This window comes from Fistularia commersonii, chromosome 34 (genome assembly GCF_037954325.1).
Source record: "Fistularia commersonii isolate RoL2024-O1a breed Wild chromosome 34, RoL_Fcom_v1.0, whole genome shotgun sequence".
NCBI classification, from domain to species: domain Eukaryota; kingdom Metazoa; phylum Chordata; class Actinopteri; order Syngnathiformes; family Fistulariidae; genus Fistularia; species Fistularia commersonii.
Genome location: NC_141317.1, coordinates 4,488,415 through 4,513,422, shown reverse-complemented (window position 1 = coordinate 4,513,422; position 25,008 = coordinate 4,488,415). Strand labels below are relative to the sequence as shown.

General features: G+C 41.1%; 3 protein-coding genes across 5 annotated transcripts; all 3 read right to left on the bottom strand.

The window, feature by feature from the left end:
• Window positions 1-6,075: 6,075 nt before the first annotated feature.
• ssr4 (signal sequence receptor, delta) lies at window positions 6,076-8,708 on the bottom strand. The gene is made up of 6 exons (XM_086141634.1): window positions 8,543-8,708; window positions 8,203-8,318; window positions 8,049-8,123; window positions 7,415-7,504; window positions 7,231-7,296; window positions 6,076-6,674 (listed from the first exon to the last, which is right to left on the bottom strand). Exons 1-6 carry the CDS (start codon window positions 8,589-8,591, stop codon window positions 6,570-6,572), a joined length of 501 nt encoding a protein of 166 aa, XP_085997760.1. The 5' UTR covers window positions 8,592-8,708; the 3' UTR covers window positions 6,076-6,569.
• Window positions 8,709-10,016: 1,308 nt separating this feature from the next.
• On the bottom strand, window positions 10,017-19,255 carry LOC147214303 (rho GTPase-activating protein 4-like). Of its 3 annotated transcripts, none has more exons than XM_086141624.1 (22): window positions 19,159-19,255; window positions 17,668-17,742; window positions 17,379-17,550; window positions 17,122-17,284; window positions 16,930-16,992; window positions 16,716-16,832; window positions 16,498-16,626; window positions 15,469-15,690; window positions 15,289-15,390; window positions 14,541-14,714; window positions 14,288-14,372; window positions 14,088-14,115; window positions 13,876-13,975; window positions 13,722-13,782; window positions 13,037-13,114; window positions 12,823-12,951; window positions 12,644-12,749; window positions 11,849-12,076; window positions 11,724-11,776; window positions 11,425-11,644; window positions 11,297-11,336; window positions 10,017-10,597 (listed from the first exon to the last, which is right to left on the bottom strand). In XM_086141624.1, exons 2-22 carry the CDS (start codon window positions 17,732-17,734, stop codon window positions 10,466-10,468), a joined length of 2,469 nt encoding a protein of 822 aa, XP_085997750.1. In that variant the 5' UTR covers window positions 17,735-17,742; window positions 19,159-19,255; the 3' UTR covers window positions 10,017-10,465. The 3 variants fall into 3 exon arrangements, with proteins under 3 accessions (XP_085997750.1, XP_085997751.1, XP_085997752.1); XM_086141625.1 differs by having other exon boundaries at window positions 16,728-16,832; XM_086141626.1 differs by lacking the exon at window positions 16,716-16,832.
• A 1,930-nt stretch (window positions 19,256-21,185) lies between these two features.
• Window positions 21,186-24,310, bottom strand: naa10 (N-alpha-acetyltransferase 10, NatA catalytic subuni). The gene is made up of 8 exons (XM_086141573.1): window positions 24,129-24,310; window positions 23,871-23,969; window positions 23,707-23,765; window positions 23,585-23,630; window positions 23,393-23,508; window positions 23,228-23,272; window positions 21,679-21,763; window positions 21,186-21,567 (listed from the first exon to the last, which is right to left on the bottom strand). The coding sequence occupies exons 1-8, from the start codon at window positions 24,147-24,149 to the stop codon at window positions 21,385-21,387; spliced, it is 654 nt and encodes a 217-aa protein (XP_085997699.1). The 5' UTR covers window positions 24,150-24,310; the 3' UTR covers window positions 21,186-21,384.
• Window positions 24,311-25,008: the final 698 nt, after the last annotated feature.

Here is a 25,008-nt window from a genome sequence, read left to right as displayed (position 1 = left end):
TGGCCTTAAGTCACTCCTAATGCACAGAGCGGCAGAGGAAGCGATTCAGCGGGCGGAGGGAAAGCCGCTGGACGCACACGCGACGAGAAAGCCAGACTCCTGAGAACAGACAGGGGATGTCATGGATGTTACGACGGCTAGAACGTTCCCGACTGGGCCGGAGTCAAAATCTAATAATGTGAAGAAACTTTGTTAAATTCAAGGAAGTGAATTTAGAAATGGACGCTCGGGGCTGAATTCATATTCGGTCAGGTTGGAGCACCGTCTCAAAATATTAAGAACAAAAGTGACTTGCAAACGGGTCGGTCAGAGATTCACTCGAGAAGACGGTGTTGTGAATTCAACACACCACCCGCTCTGGAATACAGAGCATTTGCAATGACGAACACACACACACACGTGTGCGTGCGTGCGTGCGCGCGTACTCATAAACTTGAGTCAGATGGGCCGGGCCAGGCCTTGAGGAATACAAATGAGCAAACCTGGTTAATGCAACCAACTGGGACACAATATATGCAAATGCATTTCGTATAAACACAGGAGGCACGAGGGGCACAAACTTGAACATTATGTTGAGCGACAAGGAAACGGAAAAGATATCTATCAGCATTCCATGTACAGGGATGAACAATGTAAAGTCTATTTATTGAAAATGTGAGGCACATTTCACATGAATACATTTTGTGCAAGTGTTGAATGTAAATGTCGGGGCCGTAAAGCTCAGACGCGTACAGAAGTAGACGAGCGGATGTCGAACCAAATATTATTTATAAAGCTCAACCGTGGAACCGAGGCAGGTCTTAACAGTAAAGGTCCGGCGGGGTTTCAAATGAGATTTTGAGCGTGTCACCGTCGCTGGGAAACAAATGCGCATACATTAGACGCCGTGTCGGTGGAAGAACTTCCCATCAACCATGAAAGTGCTCCCAGTCAAAACCAAGTGCCTGCAATGTCAGTAGACATATTTAGAGGGGCCTCCCTCACTGGATTATCTCTGAATGATGTCAACCATGTTATTCTAGACAGAGCTATCAGCGGGGCAGGGATCTTTGGATATGTTATGTCACACCATGAGCCATGCATTCTTTTATCTGGTTATTTATTGTTGTATTCATGAAAACACATATGCACGTTCATAAATCACCAACACACACACACACACACATATGCCTTTTTGTCTGTGTATGTGTCTGTTTGTTGTGTCACCTATCTCTGTTACTGCCTTAATGATAATATAATGTTTTACGCCCTTAAGCTGCACGACAGGCTTAAAGTAGTGACTAACTTTTTCGATGAAATTATGATTATGCGAGCCGTTGGACATACAGTAGATGTGCCGACTTTCTGTACGTTTAAAGTGAGGTTGGTCTTTACTCTTTCTAGTGAAGTTGTACATTTTCAGCTGCCGCTGCGCTTTTAATGCGATTCGTCCACTTTAAGCCGGTTCAGCGCATTATTTTTTTTAGGAATCCGCAGGACAATGCTGGGATGCTTTCAAGGTGTCTCAGGAGTACTCGACTGTGTCAAAAAGAGGAGCCTCACCTTTTCCTCTGTGCGGCCTGGGTGTTTGGCCTTCCAGCACACCACTGTGCATTTGTTCGCTAGACAAACGCTTCCCCTTTGATTCTTTGCCAAATGAAAGGCTAAAGAAACAATGTATGACTTTGTAACATCAGGAAATAGATGAACTTCTCCCAAAAATTTTTTTGGGTGTTCATGTACTTTCCCTCATCCTGACAGGAAGTCGAGAGGTCAGAGGATGATTCTTCACCGCTGAAAAGACCTCAGATCCATTCAGACTTTTGATCAGAGATGCGAAACAAACCATACACTGTCTCCTAAAAAAAAACATTAGCGAGGATGCTCGCAGCTAAATGACTCAGTGTGCTTCAAAACAGACACAAACAGAAAATCCTAAACTAGGGTTCACCAATCCAGACTTTCCCCGTGAGCATAGGAAAAAAAAAACAACTTCACACTCCATCGTCGAGCATATGATAGATGTTCACAGATAAGATAATCTTTTATTAGTCCCATGATGGGGAAATTGCAAAAAAAATAATAATAAATTGGACACCATGACTTCTTGGTAATCATTCAGTGTGTCTGCACATACCGCACATACTGACAGAAGTTTCTTACAATATTAATTCAGATTGATATTAAATTCGAGGTCGTTTTATAAGAAGTGTGTGTGTACATGTGTGTGTGTGAGTGCAGGGTGTTCTGTCAGGCTCCTCGTGAAATACGATGGAAATGAAGGACTCTCCTTGGTGGCTGTAACAACAGCGAATTTCTCACTTGCAATCAATTAGGGTGCAGCTAAGGAGTGCGTCCAGCGCCTGAAGAATGACAGAGACCCCCAACCTTGACCAAAGTCGGTATAAATCAGACCTCAAGGCGGGAGCTTTACCACGCTGAGCAATGTGTCTGCTTCACTCTGACCCTCCACACTCAGACCCGATGACTGACTAATAAGCTCATTCCAAGACACAGACCAAAATACATGACCAAACTGGGTTCATCTGCGAGCCGAGATCACTGGAGCATCAGACTTCACTATCAGACGAAAACAGAAGAAAAACAACTTGGGCAGCGTCTCACCAAATTTCTCAAAAAGCTTTTCTGTTTTTCTCTGTCCTCAGCCCCCCCCCCCCCCCCGATATTGCCGGTTAATCAATGTTTTTTCAAGCACGAGACATCTGCATCTGACTGTTTTTGATCATAGTTCAGCGGCTTTAAGTGACTCTTACCTAATATAGCCCCGCTTTTATTTTTACTGATGGCAATTAGAATTCTTTCAGAAAATACTTTTCCAAAGACAAATTTCTTGCTGGTTTAGAGGGGGTTACACCCAGAGCCGGGGGGGAAAAGAGATTAGCTTTTATCATATTCGCCCACATTGTTTTCATTATTTAAAGCTTGGTCGTGTTTATGCCCCGACAAAAACCTTTGAGTTTTCTTCTTTAAAGTAAAAACAGGCGTGTGGGAAGAGTATGATACAAGTAATTTTATGGAAGATTATTCAACATGCTTTTATTGGGTTTTTGGGCAACAAAACAGTTCATTGTGGCGTGTGTGTGTGTGTGTGTGCTCTTGTTATACCTTTAATATTTCATTGCTTGTGGCCTCAGCAGTCCACTAAAGTTAAACTCGTGCTCGGTTACAATGGGTGACTGTTCCGTCAGTACAAAACGGGGACAAGGTTTCTCATATAGTGGAGGAAAAGATTTTTCCACAAAAAAAAAAAAAAAAAGACACTTATGCCTGGTTTTTGACTGGCAACTGAAACAACAGGCAAAGCGGACTATAGTCCAAACTGGACAGGAAGCGGGAGCTAACAGAGAGGAAAGCATAAAGAGTTGGTATTTACTGAGTTTATTCACTCCAGGCCGAATGTTTATGTTGAGGCAGCTATACATTTAACATGCCTCACTGTCCACATCAGCTATAAAAACCAGGGCAATGACTGTCGTGTAAGTACAAGAAAACACAGTCTGTTGCCTAATTGGTGAATTTGTAGTTTTTGACCTTATTCAGATTCACAAAGAGTGTGAATAACAAGTCATAAAAACAATGCTCACGGCAGAGAAAGTGTGACTTCATGTGAGAATCATTTGTGCGACGCCAGTTTCCACATTGCTGAATCTCGCTAAGCCCCTTGGGCGTCTACCCCCATTGATGTTGTTCTACACACCTCTTTCAAAGCAGCTTTGCTCCTCCTCACAGCACATACACATGGCCATGTGCACGCACACGCACGTACACACACACAGATGGGGATAGAGAGAGAGACAGAGAAAGAAAAGCAGGGCATTCCCTTTACGCCAGAGGTTTTCAGAGTCTTCCCGGACAAAAGCTCAGTATAAGGTGGCCCCTCCACCCTGCAATGTTTACTTTAGAACAGTAAATGTTCCAGGGAGCTGATTTAACAACTAAATTCCAACACTTCAAACCGATCGCCGATTTCATAATCGATTAAGACATTTTTGAGGGAAATCAACGTTTCACATTGTTTCTTTGGCACTCATTGATAGTAATGTTAAGTCCATCCATCTTCTATCGCTTATCCTGCAGTCATGGTCGCGGGGGGACGCTGGAGCTCATCCCAGCTGTCATCGGGCGAGAGGCGGCGTGCACCCTGGACCGGTCGCCAGGCAATCCCAGGCCCTAATCTAAACTCCTTTAAGGTTATTCTCTTCAGACAAACACCATTGCCTCAGGCTTTGGGGAAACCGTCATGAATTTGTTTGACAAGTCACAGATTAATAGAGGGGAAAAAAGTTGGCAGACAAATTGGAAATTTATAAAGTTTAGTCAGTTTCCGATCCCGCGGGGAGGGGGGGGGGGGGGGTGACATCAACAATTTCTTACCGAAAAGTGTGAAACTCCTCACAACTTTTGTTACTTTGTCATTTCTACAACCAAAACCTATACTTTCGAGGCTGCACTGAATAATGTCCTTTGACGAGAAAAGCTAAATTCCGCAGTCCTTAGCCGACTTCTGCAAACCAGTGTTCAGATGTAATGTAGAAGAATTTTAACTGTATTCATTGCCAAAAACAAGATAAGCTTCACAAGGTTTCAAGAATATGAAGTGCTTCAGATTTTGTGTCATATAATTCAGTCAAATATCATCTGAATCCAATAATCGGACAAGCTACCGAATGAGCGGTAATCTCCTGTACATTCATTCGAAAGTATTAAAATACTTTATACTTCTTCCGACCCGTATCATAGCAAAACAAGTGTCACGTGACTGGACCGTTGCAAGTACGTGTTTGTTTCTTCATTTCATTTATATCCCGCTATCCAGCTGCCCCTCACTTCCCACAGTGTCAAAGATGATTCCATGAGGGAGGGTCTGGATTCACTCCAGCTCATGTCATTTCTGAAATATGTCTTCGCTGTCTCTGTGCCAAGGTGACAGGAGACAAACCTTTGCATGTGCTTACAGCGCAATAGTGTGCATTTGTGCTGATGAAGCCGTGGAAAAATACAGTCATTTGAGAAAGTCGTATTCTATACATTGTACGGAGTTGGTGAGAGCGGATCGTGTTACATACACAGACTGTGCATTGGTCTCCTGGGAGTCACTGAGAAGCTGCAGTATTGGTTGTATGAAGGGCTGGGGAGCAGAACTCAGTGAGCTCCATGTTGCAGACAGTGCATACACCGATTTGGGCCAGCAACAGAAATAGACATGCTCTGTTTGATATCTCTGTAATAAAACAGATCACACGAGCATGATATTGCTCCGAGTTAGAGGTTCTCAAATTAAGCTCAGGGGTCTCCCTGGGGTCTCAGAGGGTCTTCCACTGTGTCTTCAGCAAAATGTCAAATAGTTTGATTTCTATTTTTCACAAGGTACTTTGAGATAACTGTAAATACATAGGACATTTGTTTAATAAACTCTACAAAAGATTGAGTATTGTTATAACACTAATTTTACCATTGTTTTCGAATGTTATGGTTTGCTTAGGCTATGTTCAAATACTATGATGCTTCCAAAAGGTATCTCAAAATCATTCCCTATATATCTGAATATAAAAGGTCCCTATAAACAAAGTCTCAAATGGCTTCAATTCAGGGTGGGAGAATATCTTTAAGTTGAAGAACTACTGATCTGTGTGTATATAAATGTATTTATCTATAAATCGAGAGCAACTACTTTTCAAAACAGCGCGTTGGCGCCACCTACCGGTAAAATTGGACAACCGCAATATAACAGACCATTAAAAAAGGCAGACTTGTCCCGATGTTATACTACATTTATGGTACATATGTCAGTTCTGAGATCGGGCTTTTTTTTTCCAAAGAATTCTCCTTTTTCATGTATGTTACTAGGATTCTTTTTCTGAAATTAAAACTGGCTACTTTGGACAACCATCTCAGAATTAATCATTCATTACACCAATTGTCGGAAGATACATCAGCTGTTTCTGTTGACAATTGATAGATCCATGGTAGCTATGGAAAATTAAAATGAAAAACATTTGATGTCTGGGAAAAAAAAAGGAAGTCATCATAGAGCTGGTCCATAAATGCAATATGACATGAAATCACACATTGAACTAGAGGAAAAACCAAGCAGTTTATTGATCTTATGATGGAGATCTGAGTTTTGTTCAGGCCTGTCAGTGGAGTCATATTTACTGATATTTCATATGCGGGAAAAGACACACTGACCAGTTTACCCAGGTAAGAGTACAAAAGAACTTCTGGCCCATCCGCAGCATCTTGTGGAGCAGGACAGCATATGGTCATTCACGTATTTTAGGTTTGCTTTTATGTCCATTTCTGTGGTTGGGGTTTTGTGGTTTGGCTTTACAAAAAGAATCGAAGTTTCCAGCCATACTGACACCATCTGTTCATCGACATGGCCGTACACATACAGACATAGTCTGAATAAAAAAAGACAAAGACCGCTGCTGGTAGCTCTTCATCCTAAAGCAGATTGTGTGACACATATTGCGGGTGTGCCCCAATGTGGATGACCGCTTGGTGTTGAGCAGCACGGGAATTCAGTCTTTAACCATCCAGTGGTTGAAAAGTGATGTGGAAGTCATTTATGCTTGGATGGTGCTCTTTGCACTAAAAGCCATGTAATAGACCAGGATACCAATGAGGGCAGCCACAACCTCAGTAGACACCCAGGGGCCGCTCCATGCACCCTGAAGTGATATTTACGGAAAATAGATAAATAAATGACGGTTACATAGCTAAAAAAAAAAAAGGCAAAAGATAACCAGTTGTATAATTTTCCTAGTAACGATATTGCTCTGAGGGGTATAGCATCTGTTCACAGTGCTCAGTACTTATCATGACCTTTTTAAATAATTACTTTATCTTTTGTGAGAATTTTTTTTTTTTTTATAAGTTAGGGAACAGTGCACCTTTTAGTAGGCTTTAAAGTCCTTTCAAAATAATGATAATAACAGTCATCCTTATCCATTTGATCATCTAAAGATAATGTTTTTTCATCATTTAGACATGTTGGGAAAAAAGATAGACAGCCTTAACCACATGGCTTTGCTTTTTGCATTTTTCTGTTAGTTGTGGCAATAAATTGTGTTCCCCGGTGGCTAAACAAACAAAACTATCTTTATTTTCATTCAGGATTTGAGATTACTGGGGAAAGTCTCTTAAAAAAAAATCTAAAAATACCACTTACAATCACAGGGTAAAAATTCCCCTGAAAATCTTTAGACAATTAAAAAAAAAACTCACCCTGTGATCGATGTTGACAGAGAAGAGAGGCTGGATGGCATTTACATCTTCATTGTTTCTCTGAGCCTGGAACACGAGAGATGCATGTGTATGACTTAAAATAAACCCACTTTAAAAAAATGAAGAGCAATGATCCACAGTCCACCCGCCATGATTTTAATCAATAACAAAATGACATTCACACCTTGCGTAGGGCACTGTAAGACTCTTCATCAAAGAACTTGACCTGATACGTTCCAGAGCTGGCCTGTTTATGAGGAAGACTCCAGGACACCTAATGAGAAGGGAAATATTTTAGTATCTGCATCTAAAGTGATGGTCAGTTATTCAAACCAACATTAGTTAATAGCACAACACAGGGCCGACTGATCTCATAAAGCAGATATAGTTTGACCAAGATCCATTCATATCCCACTTGCAAGGAGGGAAAGACCAAGGTAATGGAAATGACTGGTGTTTCAGGTGAAAACTATATTTCACCGACAGAGGGAAATACAAAGTAACACAAAAGTAACTGTGATTGATACAAATTTGTTGGTAATATTAGCAAGAATATTTATTGTATAATTCAGATACAGTTGATAATCACCATGTAGGGTGGTGGTGTCCGTAGAGAAGCAAGATTTATGGTATTGTTGCCACCCAATGTGGTGAAATGGGGCAAATAGATTTGAAAAGTGTTTTTGCTATAGCGTGTACATAATACTGGGAGAGATCGAAGTATTTATGTAACGAATGAGCAGAACGTTTTGGAGACTAAGCTGAGGACTAACTACCATATTTAGTTTTGGCGTTTGTGTAAAATCGAGCCGACGTACCTGATATTTTCCAACATCCTGGCCTCTTGTCACTGGGAACTGTCTTCCGTTGACATCAGCATAAAGAGTAACACTCTTAGAAAGGAGACATTATGTTAATGCTGGTTTTAGCAAACATGTATGAATCCTGAGGGAGCTGGAGGCGGACAGTCACCTGTGCTCCGTTTCCACAAGCCAGACTGAGCTCGACGATGAAGACGGACTCCGACGAGATGACGGCGTCAGAGGTGGTATAGGCCGAGGGGGTGATCACCGGGTCTGTGCAGCTCTCTGTCGGAGGCAGAGCTGAAGTTAACTCAAAACGACTCCGTCAATATAACATTCACAAAGTGCAGATATTGACCTCAGCACCACTTTTTCATTCGGCGCTATGCATTTCCGGCGCATGTGTCAGTGATTTGACGTGAAGTGTAGCTAGCTGCTACCCGCTCACGTTAGCATTACAGGCTAATTTTCGCCGGCATATCGCTTCAAATGGTTTCCGCCTGACTTACCGGCACTGGTGACCACCAACAAGGCGAGGAAGACGACTATCCGAATCATTGTGGTTTATATGAAGTTTCTTGTTTCTATTCCCGAGTGAAGTCTCAACACCGAAAGGTCCTGTTTTTCTGTCAATGACTGAAGAAGTCCACCTCAGCGTACCGATGTGACTCGAGTGCGCCTGCGCAGAAGTGACGTGGCGTTGCGCTAGAATATTGCGACACGTCATCAGAAGTGGATAAGCATAGATTACCTCTGCACCCAAGATAAAGATGGCTAAAAAAACAATCTTAAATGGGAAAATATTGGACTTAGAAGATCAAATCCCTTATATAAAATCATCCCACCAAAGCAGTATAACTGTGGATCGTGCATTCTATCATGCACTTCCTAATTCACTGGTCACCAGTCAATCACAAGGACACATAGAGTGTCCATTGAGAGAAACTACGTGTCCAAATTTGAATTTATTATAATCAGAAAAATGAAATGAACAGGTGTGCAAGACTACTGTTAAACCTGAAAATTGCCAATGTTTGCATAAAAAATTATAATCAGTCATCTAAAATCTGAAGAGGACCTGGCCATGGGAAGTTGTTTTAGATAACAAGCAGGTGGTGCCTTGCCTTTTCCTGCAAATGCCTACAGCTGGGACTTCTATGAAAATGAAACTTTGAGATGTTCCAGAATTCAAGGCGAGGAACAAATAAAAAAAAATGACTGTGACCTATCACCCCCCAAGGCTCACGCAGTGTAGCAAATTCAAAAGTCTCCTAATTTAACACTGACAAGGCCTATCCTGTACTTCATATTTTCTTGGCATCAACCAATTTGTTGATAAAAACAGCACAGAGAAACACTGGAAAAAAAGACTACATTTCCTGTTGTGGTTAGGACATGTCACTGAGACTATTTATCATGGTAATGTGATAAACATGCCCACTGAAATTCTTATGCAGAAATACATGGCTGGGGGGGCTTTTCCTTTTTCACTGTAGATGGAGCTCCACTGAGGCACGTGCACATTTGTCAACATGACCTATAATGATCGAGCCATTACCTGTTTGTTGTAATTTAGGTCATAATTTGAAGTTTATTGCAGTCGGATTTGTTTTTCTGCAGGATTGAGATGTTGCATTACTAAAATGTTAAAAATGCAGTTTAAACTTCTCATATAAGTGTTTAATTGCATGCATCGATCTGAAATAACCCCATGCAAATTCAAGGGAGTTTAAAAACTTGGAAAAACGGGCCAAGAAAAATTACTTGGCAAGTCCAGACTCTTTTCGAAGCAGTCACGTCCAAATATTAAGCCTAGAGCTGTAAACCTGATTTGGAATGTCCTTTTTATAGTGGGCGGATCAATAAATAGCACAGGAAAATTCACTTTATTTCCCCTCAAACAAGTCAGAATATGTGCAGGGATTACTGACTAACTCGCCAAAACCATTTAAAAGCCTCTTAAAAAAATGCATTTGCCAGCCATTTTAAAATAAACTCAGAAAAAACAGAAATATTTATTTGACTTGTTGCCTAGATATACAGGCAGGGAACAATTTGCAGCCAAGCTGCAAATGTACATTCTTATAGACACAGTTTCAAAGTATTTTGTATTTCTGTCAACAGAAATTTGAGTTAGGTATGCAAGTTTGACTTATTTGAATAAACCTTAATCAAGATACAATATACATAATTACAGACTATTTCAACCTGCAGTTTTCATGGTCCGCAGTCCCAACACAGCTTTACAAAGAATCCGTTTGTCAGTGTATCAAGCAAGTCAAATCACAGGGACCACAAATACCGCCGGGTAATCATTTTCTCCCTTCACAAATAGCTCTGTTGAAAGCTCCTGTCAGTGCACGTCCCCTCGCGCCTCCGATTGCATGTATCATCCAATAGTTTTGCGGATGTACAACTTGGAAACAGCCCGTTCACTTCGTCCTGCGCTCCTCACGCCACCCTTTCCTTTGGGGAGCTTTCACAGCAGCAGAGGAGGCAGAAGGCATGGCCTTGTGCTTTGTGAGGAGCTCCTTGAAGACAGAGTCCATCAGTTGACAGACCTCCTGAGAGGACAGAAAAAACATTTTTTTAAGCTGGTTTGTATAGCGCAATGTGCTATCAGTTAACAAATGAATGTCTTCCAAGCACAGCTTGTAATGGTTTATTATTCCTGATCGATAATGCAGATTTACCAAGACGGTTGTTATGACATTCAGTCTTTTGGGTCAGTTGAGTTGTCAAACCTTGTCATCTTTTAGAGTAATAATTTGTTCCAATACCCAGCCAAAGCATCCACTTTATGACTAGTGTTGCCCTTTTTAGTGAATAATTAAAGCAACTAAAAATGCCATTTTAAGACTTGAGTCCGAGCAGTTGCCGCCAATTTAAAAGTGCAGTAACAGACAGTGATAAAAGTATTACTTAAGCATTAGTAAATAATTGAAAATGGCATCAAAAACCACAGTGGTGTATATAGAAAGCCACCCCATAAAGCCTGAAAAATGACACTGATCATCATCCTCCCAGAAGGTGCAAAGGAGTTTTGTCAGATTTTGAACTCCTGTTCAGATACTTGACTTTCACCAGGCAAACAAGAAACACAAAATACATTACATTTAACACACACACACACACGAAAGTATCCATGGGACTATATTACAGCTGAGACAAGAAAAAGGCTGCTTTAGAGGGACAATCTTTTTTTTTTTTTTTTTTAAAGGAGGTTTTGCCAGTTCTATAAAAAGAAAACAAATGAAACTGACCTTATCTACTTGAATATCCTCGGGAGAATTATTCTGAGACCTGAATGGAAAACAAAAAAAAAAATTTTTGCTTCTGCACACAAATGTAATTTCCTCTTGGCAGTGTGTCAGCGGATGGCACAACTCACTCTCTGCGCACGTAGCCAGAGGAATGGGGTTGTCGAGGCTTCACCTGCGGCCCAGTGGGAATCTGCAGCATTAACTTGCTTGCTGAACTGATGCTGCTCCCAACTGATCCAGAGGTCACCCTGCTGTGGTCAGTGAAGCCGCCGCTGCTGGCAGCTCTTTGATGCCCGGCCTCTTTCTGCGGAGGTCCGCTCGGGTCGGCCGAGGATCCCGTCTCCGCCTCTGTAAACATCGAAATGAGACAGTTCTCAAAGTCGGCGTGAAGTCCCGATCGAAAACAAAGCGAGCAGTTAAGACTCACCGGCTTTACTGGAAATGAACTCTGGCTCATCATCTCCTTCAAGGATAGGCTCGCTGCGAGAACAATCAGTCAGATCATCTGATCTACCATAATGCACGCGTGCATCTCGACATCTCCCCGCTTACCAGTCGTCCGGCGCCAGAGTCATGCATTTCTCATACACGGGTCCTTGTACCTCACTCTGACTGGGGAAGATGCCTTCGTGCAGCAGGATGATGCTCTTCACCAGCGCATTGATCTGCGGCTGCAGGGTGACGACGTCATCGTTGCTGTCCCCTCTCACCAGGCTGGGGCCGAAGCAGACTGCCAGGTTGTAAGGCTGCATCATGTTTTCGTCGCTGTACTCTGACACGCTGGAAACAGGGCCAACAGGGTGAACATTGTTTTAAAATATTCACATTTTGATCTTTTTGAATCTTTTCAAGATTATGTTGGTGAAGGTTCTCAGTCAAAGACTTTGAAAAGAAAAGCATGCATATCTGCAGCCCAGTTAGGGATGGGTGCTGGACCAAAAAAAAAAAAAATTGGACTTAGTTTTGGAAAAAAAAAACTGCACACCTAAAAATGATCCAAAAAGATTTATTTTACATATGACACAAAACACTTTTTTGCACGCATGACGTTTCATATCCCCGGTAAGCATCAGAGGACGAGCCTATTTTTTTTTTGCTACTTGCATTTTTTTGATGTGTGAATTTTTTTCAAAACTCACAAAGGTTCTCAGTCAGTCATGGTCAAATCTTATCGTGGCATCTGAAATAAGTTGTTCTTTTCAGCCTCTCGGCTGAGAGGTGAAACATCTTCAAGGAAGAAGGACTAAGTCCTGTTGCCGGGATGCGATTTTATGATTAACTTTCATGAGCAGAAAAGTTTCACCCTCTGCAATAATTATTTACTAAATTGCAATAATTTAAACTCACTGATGAAGAAACGCGAAGAGGTATCTCATGACAATGACGACAGGCCCGGGGAAGGAAGAGATGATCGTTTTGAACCGAGCAACACTCTCTGCTTCATTCTTTATCACTAAGAAAATAGAGAATTAAAAGATAAGGCCCCGCTGTGGGTCGACATACACACAATGAACAATTCCACTCACAGGAGCACTCCAGCAGCTGGCCGGTGCTGTCTATGGGGAAGAGCGGATTCTCCAGACCTCGGAAATACAACTTGAGCACACCGGCGACAGAGTCCAGGTCGTATTTCTGCTCAGCCAGGGGGTCCTCTCCTGCAGGGGAAACCCGTGGCACACTGCACCACGTCAACAATTGCGGCAAGGGCCGCTTGGATCGTGCAAACGCTAAGAGTCATACCTCGCTCGAATGCATCCCTGAGGTTGTTGACCTCCATCTGGGAACCCGGCACTCTAAATATCCCTTCATGGTGGAGACCTCAAGTGTGCATGCAGATCACATAGAAATACTTTAAAACCAGCGCACCAAATTCTTTTAACCTTTGAGAAAAATCCCAATATACTTTTTGCAGAAGGGCCGTTTGTCCTCTTATACTGATCAAGTTTGAGTACCGTGATTTCCGGACTATAAGCCGCTACTCCCCCACCCCCCAAGCTATGAACACTGCGGCTTAAACAACGGTGCGACTAATTCATGGATTTTTTTGGGCTAATGAGCTTCATGCCGCCAAAACATTTAGCCTCATCACATCAGACCGATGAAATAACTGTGAAATTCTGAGGCCGTTCATTTTGGACACTGAAGACGACAACTTTAATGGTTTTAGTGCGCAAGACGAAGACAAAGCTAGCAATCAGCTGGAGTAGGACAAAGCAGGGATAGAAAATAGATGAACTTTTTCTTGTCTTATTAATCTTTTTCATCAGGTGCTGTTTGGGGAAAAAAAAGCATTTCCGGTATGTATTTGTGGATTTATTAAGTACAAAAAAAAGTGCAGCCTATATACGTACACATATTTATTGATTTTTAGCCAGTGCAGCTTTTATTCATTTGCGCTCAATAGTCTGGAAAGTACGGTACTCACCATGAAGGTTGATAAAGCGGATGCAACTTTCCACAACGATTGGAATCTGTTGTCCCGACGCCTGAGGGAAGTAAATACATCAGCTGCTGGGAAACACACTCAACAATATATATTCAGTGATTCAGAAAGATCTCATATACGGCTGTTGTTTTACCTGTATGAAGGACGACACATCTCCGCCAAAAAGCTTCTGATTGTAGGTCAAATTGGTATTTGGGTAATTTTTTCTGACACGTGTGGACTTTCCATTGGGTCTAGAAAAATATAACAAAAGAGTTTGTTCCTCTGAGCACAGATTATTAGGCTAATTATATCTGAAAACCAAACAAAAAAAAAAAGCAGCTCTTACAAGATTTCTATTCTCACCTAGGTTGATGTCTATTTGATGCTTCTCCTGTGAGGAATGAAACAGAAATTGTTTTTATTTTTTTTTAATATAAATATGACTTGCTGGTCAAGGAACATTGAAGTGATACCACAACTGAACAATTTACCAAAAAAAAAAACCCCACACACTTCTGTCAGCACTTTTATGCAACATTTCATGGAACAGGCAAACAAGATACCTTTTTCGACAGCCACTTTAAGGAGGTCATGTTTGGCTTGCAATTTGGATATTAAAGAAGTGCCAATAAGGTGCTCTTTCACCTTCTGCAAAAGACAAAAAAAAAAAAAAATGCTTAGACCACAACTTATTGCTTCACCACTCTGGTCCTCACAAATATCTTATGGTGTGTAAAGAAACCAGAAGCACCCATAGCGCTCAGTGTGACCATTTCCGGACAGTGTGTGTTTCAAGTTTATTTAAAAACTACTTACAGTAACATAGGCGTTTTCTATTTCCTGGAAGTTGGCCTTGCGACGTGCCACACTGGGTCGAACAGCTAGGTTTTCTGTGCTCCCTTCCTGACAGGATCCTATGCTGCACTCCAGATCATCGTCGGTGAGGTTTTCCAGCAGTGACGACTGAGCTGATGACATGCTCTTAGTAGCCTGTGACCGGGTTAGAGATTACATTTATATAAACCCATCAGTCATGTATAAGTAACATTTCTACTTGGAGGGAACCTCGGGTTAGCGGCAGTAGGGAAAAGACTGCAATGAAGGGCATTCAAAATTCAAAAGAAATACCTACCCCATCTATTTTCTGCAAACTATCTGTATTTGTGCATGTTATACCATTGAACCATGAAAAGTTGAGGACACTCACACCTTCCGACTTGTAAATGGATCAAATGTAATTTAAATCTATATATGGAAGCAGAAATGAGGCTTTTGAAACTGTAATTTGATCGACAAGAATGCAATGAAAGGATTCTGCGTGGAAACATCGTTTTGCAGAATAAACTGTCGAAGCTCTGAATGATAATGCAAACTACACCTGTATTTTTGAACAAAAATATAAGACAGACTTAAATTGCAAATAAATGCACGACTGCCACTTAGGCCACTTAAAAAGATGTGAGATCAAGATGAGCAAAGTAAATAATAAATTCAAGTCTGCCACAGCAATTCATCAAAAAGGGGATACAAAAAGATCCAACCATTAAATGTAACGATTGATTACCTTCTCTGTTTCCACGGTGACCGACCTCAGTCTGGTTTGTATCTGTTTGAATCGGATGTCGAGCTCGAATCCCATCTCGGACGTCGCGCTGACCTCGGACACCTGAGCGACAGGGAGGGCAGGAGCTCAACGAAAGATCCACAGGAAGCGGAACATTGCCGGCGATCGCACGGAATAAACCTGATCTCCGTCGTGGGGCTGATAGGGAAATCGAAGCGGCATAGAGAAGGAGTTATAGTATTCCTGCATGAGGGCGTCTCTGTCTCGGCCTTGATCCAGCCCAGACACAGAATCCTGCAGCTGCTGCAACCCGGCGGCCAGGTTCTGCTGAAACTTCAACCGACTGGACAGGTATGCCTGCATCACCCGGCCAAGACAAAGGTGGTATCCCACATCTGCACACTGGGAAAGACTGACATTTCAGACAGCCGCTGCAGTTTCAAACATTAAACTATGATCTTGCTTTTATAAAAAAATAAAATTGAAAAAAAAAAAAAGATAATAAATAAATAAATCTATGTTCACTTTAGATTGGTAAGTAGAGAATTTACATGGTCAGAGGTTCAGTATTATGTTTTTTTTATTGGAATTTCAAAGTTCTTTGTCCAGGTTACAAAACTCCTTTGCTTGAAATACAGCTTTTTAAAAAAAATGGAAGAAAAAGCTGAAGCAGGTGTAGCGTGGACAGAGAATGAGCAGTCAACAAAGTTCCTGTATTTTAGGTCAAGCTCCTGACACAGCTTTCATTAAAAACAGGATTTCTGTATTCATGTCGGAGCAGAGGACGACTTTTCTCATCCCCAACACCCATGACGGTGTTCTACGACAAGAACTGTTCAAAAAGTAGATTTTTGCATCGACGCAAGACTGAAAAATTCAGAGCAAGCTTCATGTACTTGAATGCCCCGCCACCGCTTGTGAAATGTGTGGTTGGGTAAAGTTAAAGGTCCTGGGAGAATAAGGACTTAACATTGTTTACAAAAAAAAAAGACGTGATCAGCAGTGCAGTCTTTCATTTCTGCTTAAAAGTGCCATGTAATGTTACTTTAAAAGCACATATTAATTCCCAAACTGTCAAGAATAGAGTTTACTTCATACAACACGCTGCGTTATTCTAATTCCCCTTCCTCTTTTTCGTGATTTAAATGTACCAGTTCTCTGAAAATATTGCTTTTAAAAGCACAGTGTAACACAAACACACAAACTTACATCAATGAGTGTTGAGACGTCTAGGAGGTAGTATTTATTGATAGACGCGTTGACTGCGGCCAGGTTGAGGAGGTACTCGTTTCGGGCCTTGCTGCATTTCTGGTGTATTTCCTGAACTTTACCTTGTCTCTGCGACACACACACACACACACACAAACTTAAGGGGATATTTATCCATGCACTCATGTATGCACGAGTATTTAAGAGTATTAATTTACTTTCTCTATCACCCTTTCCAGCTTCTTAGTATTCTGCTTCTGCTTTTCCTCTGCCTCCTTCAACTTCCCCTCAGCCAACACATAGTCACTGTGATACTGGTAATATGTCCGCCACGCCTCAAAGAAAAAGCAAAACACACATCTAGTTTTGGTTTTCTCCTTTTTGTCAAGGAACGGTTCGGATTGAGCTTTTTTTCCCCCCCCTCTCACTCACCATCTGCAGCTCGGTGGTAACCTTCAACAGGTCGTCCTGCAGCTGAATGCAGATCTCTTTACTCTGGGTGGCAATAAGATAGAATCAAAATGAATACACAGGTAAAATTGTCCGAACTACATGTATCAGGTACGACACAGTGTACAGGTAAAGACTTGATACCGGTGGATGGGAAGGTGATTGCATTAGTACCTTCTTGGCGAGCCGCTGCGTGTACTCCAGACAATGTGTGATTGGTTGAATGAGCAAAGTGCTGCAGTTCTCACTGAGCCTGTTGTGATCCTTACTTTCTTGGCGGGTTTGGGATAACAGAGTCAACCAGACGTGAGCTACGGAATGACCTTTGGATTCCTTCCTTGAGCGTCGTGGAGCGAAAAACAAAATGAGGAATTTTTCCAAAATAAAGCCCATCTTTCTGCACGGCGAAATCCCCAAAATGAACTCTCTACCTTTTAATCCTGTTTGTGAATCTTTCGGCCAGTTTTTCCAGGGAGCGGGAGTACTCATTTTCAATCTCACCCCGACGCCGCAGGTAGTCAGTCAAGTCCTGTAGCTGCTGGCTCTTCTGCTCAAGATGCAAGTCAAATACCTTCAGTTGCTCTACAAACTGTGAACGCACCTCTGGACAACAACGACAACGTTGGAGAAATTCAAGTGTTTGTGGGTGATAAATCGTTTCAACATAATGACTCATCATGATCAAGCTTAAAAAAAAAAAAAAAAAAAGTTTTTTTTTACCTTTGATTTGAGTGTCATAGTCCACTGTACCAATCTTCTCTTTCTTGAGTTTCACATTGGAAGTCATTGTTGCTTCTGTATAACATCATAATGCCGCCATGTTGAATCAAATGTCTGCTTTTAAACTCCCCTTTACATTCACGAAAAGCATGCAACAAGTTCAGACGTTCATTACGGGTCAAACAAAAAAAAAAAAAAAAAGCTAGAAGTCACTGCTGTGCCAAAGCAGGCCCTATTTACTACATGTCAAAAAAAAAAAAAAAAAAAAAAAAATACATTTGTCACCGCATTTGTCCTACTGTAACACATCTCTTGGAGCCGGTGTGTTGCAACACTGCTGAATGGCAGTCAGCTAGAAAGCCAGTTGGCATGTCCAGCCTGCTGCACTGATCACACTGCAAAACTGCAAGAGGGGCAAAAATAGCTGTAGCAAAATCTCAGCTAGCCTAAAAATAGAGAGAGCGACAAGGGGTACAAATGTGTAGGGATCTTTGTCACGAAAACCTGATTTTGGCTTTCGCATTTTCAAAATTGACCAGGCATGCAGTTTCACTCTTTGGGCAACCAGGTTGTATTCGTCCAATTCAAATGATTGAGTTTCACCGGGGGTATATTAATTAAGAAGACAAAGTAAATAAAGAAAAACTAGGCTGTTGATGAAAGTTAGATTGAACTGCACTCCTATGAAGCAATGCGATGAAAACCGCTATCCTTGCACAACATTCTGGCCTGTGTGTGCCAATGGTGTACCAGAGAACGTGAGTTCAGCGTTTTCAGTCACTATGGAAACATATGATTCCACGATAAAACTTTGGAGAATTTAAAACCCAACATTTACAAAGTTAAGGATCTAAAGGGAGATATTTAGCGCTCATTGGAAAAGGGAGCAGGGTAGTTTTTCTTGCTGGGTAATAACCTCATTTATTAATTTCATTCACATTTAACTTGTCTTTAAAAAAAAAAAAAAGGGTTAAAAAAACAATGACCAACACTCTTATCCCAGAAATATACACGCCCTCTTATTCAACTGTATAATTAACCGTCCCACTACGTTATAGCAAAACACTTTTAAACGGAGGTCTCATTTTCCAAGCCGTCACAGTTCTTCCTTCATTCTTTCTAAATGTGATCAGCAGTGAATCAGCACCTTCTGTTGTCTCAATCTGCTGCAATATTTTAAATTGGATATAGACATGAATGCCACACGTCTGCCTTTCTTCCACTGGTATTAAATTAAAGCTGCACATTTCACAAGTCCCAACACATAGAAGCCGCCTGACCTTTAAAACACCGATGCCCTGAGGGCAAAGTGTGAAGACATTTACAACATAACTGCAAAAAGAAAGAGAGAAAGAAAGTAAAACCACCATTATAGGTTGAATTAGAAATAAAAAAACCAACGAACAAATGAAATTATAGTATGAAAAGCAGCATGCCGGGTTTCGATGAGCAAAACGATGAAAGTTTAAGAGCCTAACAACAGAGTCGTACCTGGTGAGGAGCCGTGCTGACTAGTCTCTGCTTCACGGTGAGACAACTAAATGATAGCAGTCAGTGGCACGGCGAGCTCTCCACGGTTCCACCTCCCCCTCACATTTGACACAGATGGATGTGGGTGGAGAGGAACTCATCTCCTTGACTTGCTCGAACACACACTCTCTAATTCATTTCTCAACCCTCCAATCACTCACACCCTCACAGTCCAATGCATCTTTCCTGTAAAAACTTTTTTTTTTTTTTTTTCTCCGATTCATGGTTTTTCTGTCGCCTACTTGCCCCGAGTTAAACTCCGAAGCAGCTCATTGTAATCAAACAGCAGCTGCCTTCACTGATTGGCCCTTCACTCATTGCTAACGGAGTGAAATCAGCTGCTGTCATGTTGACAAACGCAATTCGGTGTCTGCAAACACACTTTTGCTTTGGTTCCAGGCAAGTCACATAGGGCCTCTAACAAAACACTCAGGATCTCTGATTCTTAAATGAAAAATATCCATTTCATCTTCATTACTGTCTATGTGTGTGACATTCAAGCTAGAACCAGTATGAAATGTTGAGCCCTTCATTGGCGCTTGAATACTGCAAGGCTGTGTTTGGACAGAAATGGTGTTGTTTGCCTCCCACCAAGCTGTAAAGTGTGAAAAAAGTTCTGTACTTCTGAATTTTCTGAAGAAAAAAAAAAAGAACTCTGACAAACCACAAGTACATTTCTTTCTGTCTTTCACAAACTTCTTTTCACACTTATGTTTCCTTCCTCTGTCAGACAAGCAATGATCATGTTGCACACGCAACCAAAAATTAATGAGGAAAAAATATTCTTGTACCTTGAGAAAATAGAAGTTCCTGTTTATAGTTGTTTGCCATCTGATTAAAGATCAAGATTCTGGATTTGCCGCCTGAGCTGTGTGTCAGATGTCTGTGGTTAAAACACAAAGGAGGTGGACTTTCCTTTTCTTTTGAGTTTCTAAAAACATCATAATCATTTTTTATTCTATTTTTTTTTTTTTCCTGAAAATGATGTCAGTCTTTTTGAAGATAGGCACAGCAATGATCAGTTCTGCAAGAGGAAGAAATAGCACTCATGCTGTCGTTTTAACTATTTCCACTAGGTTTCGCCAAAGCTTCGACCCCTTGTACATCAGCCTTTAAAAGAATCAGTCAAAAAATAAATACAATAAATCAAGAAAACATTCTTTTTGAACTGTATAATAATAGAAAATCATTGAGTGTAGTCACCAGTCATGAGGCACATTTTGTCCAGTATATCAACCTTTTTTTTATACTCAGTTAAAAATAAAAGCCTATTCTTGCATTTGATAAAAACACCTGTTGGTTGTTTAACCGGCTCTTTTTGCACCTTATTAGTACATTCACATGAAAGATCATTTCAAGATCGTCTATATGTTTTTGTAAGTCTCCAGTGAGGAGACAGACATTCTTCTAACAGATATCCATCAGCCTACTCTTCACATGCTGCCCTGTCAGCTGAGACTGGCTCCAGGCCACGGGACCGTCTGTGCAGGTATTTTCTTACTTGTCTTTTTCGTCTGCGGTGGTGAATTTGCTCGATTAAGTCGAGATCTTGTTAAAAGTTCCAGGCAGCTTGATTCAGTATTTACACCACAGGAACAAGGCCTTGGTCGGAGTCAACACGTGTACAACTACAAGGTCACACGTGCTGCAAGACTTAGTGAGTTTAAACTCCCCGGCAAGATTTGCTCCTCTGCAAACTACACTTAGAAAAAGAAACAAGGCGCCTAGAAAGACATGGACTGGTGGCGCAGTCACATGTACACAAACATTTCACAGAGATTGAGTCAAAAAATATTCCCGTATAACAGTATGTTATATGGGAAATATTCATAAGTGTGGTGAATGCTTCCTCTATCTGTCTGTTATTATAGTGAGTAAAAAACAAAAAAATGTGCATGTTATCACAAAGCCACAAAAAAATGACCTGACACTCAACACAACTTCAGACTTTTGTGAATAACAACAGCAATACAATACAAAAAAAGAGATTGTTTTTTTTTTTTGTTTTAATTTCATTTATGTAACAATAATTCTTAGAACCCAATATTGTGTTTGTCATCCCCGCATTAAGAAGATTTGACAATGAGTGGTTGGGAACGGCTTCGATAAAGTTTGTAAAGCCCGAGCGTTGTTGAATAAAGATAAAAACATATGAGAGAGCAATTAAAAACTGTCTGGAGGCGAGTGTCATTGGGAGTCAGAGGAAGAATCTTTAACGTCTGTGCTTTCTGTGGCTTCGCTGACTTCGCTCAGCTCTTTGCTCTCCCCTCCACTGTCTCTCTCACTCTCTCTCTCCTGCTCGCCGGACCCCGACGGGCTCTGGCCAGACGGCGCTTCGTGACCAGACAGACGAACCCCCGGCTTTCTCAGCTGTGGGACACAAACACAAATATCGCGTTTAGAAGTAATTGTGCTATTTTATTGGACTCGAGAACACCATCGTGGTATGTTTTGGTGAATAAACCTTGACAGTGAAGTCACCTCATCCGCCATGTGGGCCAGGTCTCTCTTCATGGCATAGGCATCCTCCCCGTCGGCATAGTATTTGGGCTCAACCTCGCTAATCCTGCGAGGGACCGAAAGAACGGACTGATTACAGGCTTTCTGCGGGTATCAGACAATCGAATTTAATCCTTTTTAATACCCAATTTTAAATTCAATGACCATAGCCAACTGCAGACAGGTTTATTTGTAATCGACTCTTTACATCTGGAATAGATTTTTACACAGTCGCAGATATGTACACATGACCGTCTGAGTGACAAAGGAACTAAAGAAGCACATGGATTACACTTTGTGTGTGATTATTACAGCATATTTCTTAGTTTGTTCCCTGGCCATCGTCACACGATTTCTATCAAAATTATTCAGTGTTTATATAACCTAATCAAAATTAATTGCAAAAAACAATGTGTTTTCCCGCCAAGTGTATTTACATTTTAAATGCCTCTTGACTTTGACTCCATTGCCCTTTAATGCTATTTAATGCTTTAATTTTTTGCTGAATCTATTCAGTGACTTTAAATGCTTTTTAATGACCAGCAGAAACCCTGTGTTTACAAAAGGTTGGGTCTGAGTATTCGGGACAAATTGCTGTGCTCTGTGCAAGGAAGTTTTTGCTGCACAGAAGCAACACGTGAGCAAATACACCAAACATAATCCACTGCAGGTATTACATGGGATGCCGATATACCTGAACGCCACAGATTTGAATGTCAACACATTTATACTGATTCATAAAGGATTTCAACATTTCACCTTGTAGAAATCTATTCTGAAGACTGTGTTAGAGATTTTGAAAGTCTAATTATGTAGATATTACCATCTGGTCATTCATAACAAATGAAATAAAGCTAAGTGAAACTAGAGATATTTGATGCTACTTTTCCAGATCCTTACAATAACTCTTTGCCGCCCCAAAATATAGCCAAACTGGCAGAATGAATGAGCCGTTTCTTCTGCCCTGACAAATATTAAAATGAAGTGCTTCAAATTATGGGTGAAATCCAGCTGAAAATGACTTGCAGTTCATATTTGTAAAGCTTCTTGTTCATTGAGGTTGAGGTACTTAATGACAGATCTTATCCTGTCGACGGGACTTGCTTAAATTTTTCAAGACATTTCCATTCAACCTTTTCAAGGTTGATGCCTGTTGAGCAATCACAAAATAAGGGCAACAAATCCAACACTAATGTTCTTTTACATCACATACTGATCTTAAAAGTAATTTTAACCACCATGTGACAATCTTTCGTCTGGGAATGAAGAGCGGTGTTTGTTTAAACCTTATAAGACCTATGTTTGCAGTAAAATAGGAAACCTCTGCCACACAGCAGATGTGTGTCCCCAAATTGAACAATTGGTGTCTGCTGCAGATGCGGAGCAATGATCTTACTAATGGGTGATTTATTGATTTCGCGATTCTCGGAAATCAAGGTAATGCCTACGTGACATTGATATCAAAACACCAGTCTGTATAATACAATGTAAATAATGGTATGATGGTTGACTGACAAAAAGAATGACTTACTGAAATTTCAGTGTGTTGGAATACAGGTGCAGAGCTGCCCGGTTGCTGTAGTGACGACAGAAGTGGTTAGAGGCAATAATAGATATATGAACAACCACGCATATTTGTCCAGACATGTTAACTGGAGGTCACGTTCACAGAATGACGACATCGCAGACACTGTACCTCTTGCGGACATGGAGCGAGACATATTTGGCGTTGAAGTTTTCTATCATGGCACGACTAGCCTGATCCATCAGCTTCTGAGCCAGTCCCAGGCGTCTGTGGGAGCGCTTCACCGCCTGAAATTGAAAGCGTGAATCATGGCATCGTGCGACATTTGGCATCCCGGTGTAATATCTGTTTGCTCGGACTCACCAGGGACGTAATGTGTCCATGAGGTACATCATCCGGGTCCTCTTCCCTGAAAAGTATGCAAATCACAATATGAAGAAGAACTGGGGAAAAACTCCAGTGGGTGAAGAAGCACAGATACCCACATCTTTGCCAGCACATATCCCACTATTTTGCCATTTTCATCCTCTGCAATGTAAGAGAGCTGAAAGGGAAGGGGAAAACAAGGCGTGTGAAGGCAAATGAAACAAACATATACTGTGCAAAAGGGAAGAACAAAAAGTGGAGAAGAAACAAAACAGTAGTGAACCTGAGGCCACGAGAGTCCGTGATAAAAATAGTATTTCATCTGGTAATTTTCTGGTAGACACAGCAGGTTGCAATGCTGCATATTCATGAGGTCTTCCGGCTGTAATGAAAGAAAGGGAATGTCATCAAAATAAAGCAGTGACACCAACAACAGCAACATTAGCATCTGTTCTGAAGCACATATGGGCTGCACAAAACTAGCTTAGCTAACCATTTATTGAAACAACATGGCTGCCGAGAGCGTTTTCGACGTGCTTACCCGGGCGTTTCGAATGTTCATTTTGTTTAAATGAATAGGTACGGGTAGTATGTAAACAATAATCGACTCAGTTTTACTGATAAATCAATTCATAACACTTGCGTTACGAGTTCCAGAGACACTCGGTACGTTGCTAATCCGATCGGCACTAGCAGGAAGGGAGGAGAGGAAGAAGCGTGCGGCTCCGGTGGATCGTATCCGGTTAACGTGTTTGCCGGACCTTCAAAATAAAAGCATTTAAAATTCGACAACAACGCACGAATGGCGCCCTAAATAGTCTTATTTTGAAGGGCACATATTCCTGTATGACAAAGCGGAAGTAGTAAAGACGCGCAGTCACGCCGGTAACGGCTTTGTATTCTGGGGGAACACCCTTACTTACTGTACCGCCCCAAACAAGTAGAAACAAATTCTAACTTATATTTAACTTATATTTATACAGTATGCCTCTTATTCACGTTAAACATTAAAACAACGTCAGCCTATCCTCATAGCAAACTTAAATGTGCACTATCGTGAATTACATAATTTATTGTTTATTTATTTATTGTTCTTATTCTTATTCTTATAATACCTTCTAACTCTAAATGTTTGACTTTGAAATATGTGATGTGTCGAGATTTTGCTTAATTTAATTTCTATAACAGGGAAAAAAAAAAAAATTTCTATAACAGCAAGTTCATTATGACAGTGCGATTAGTTACCATGGGAACCACAGTCAATAAACTAGACGAATGCTGCCTTGCGGTGGGAATCATTGTTTGTTGAGTCAGCTGTAGTTTCAATCGTTTTAAACCGTTTCAAGAAGTTGACACTTGTGTTGCCAGGTAAGAAACAGTAAAAAAAATAAAAAAGAAAACTTGTCTTTTTTTTAATTTCC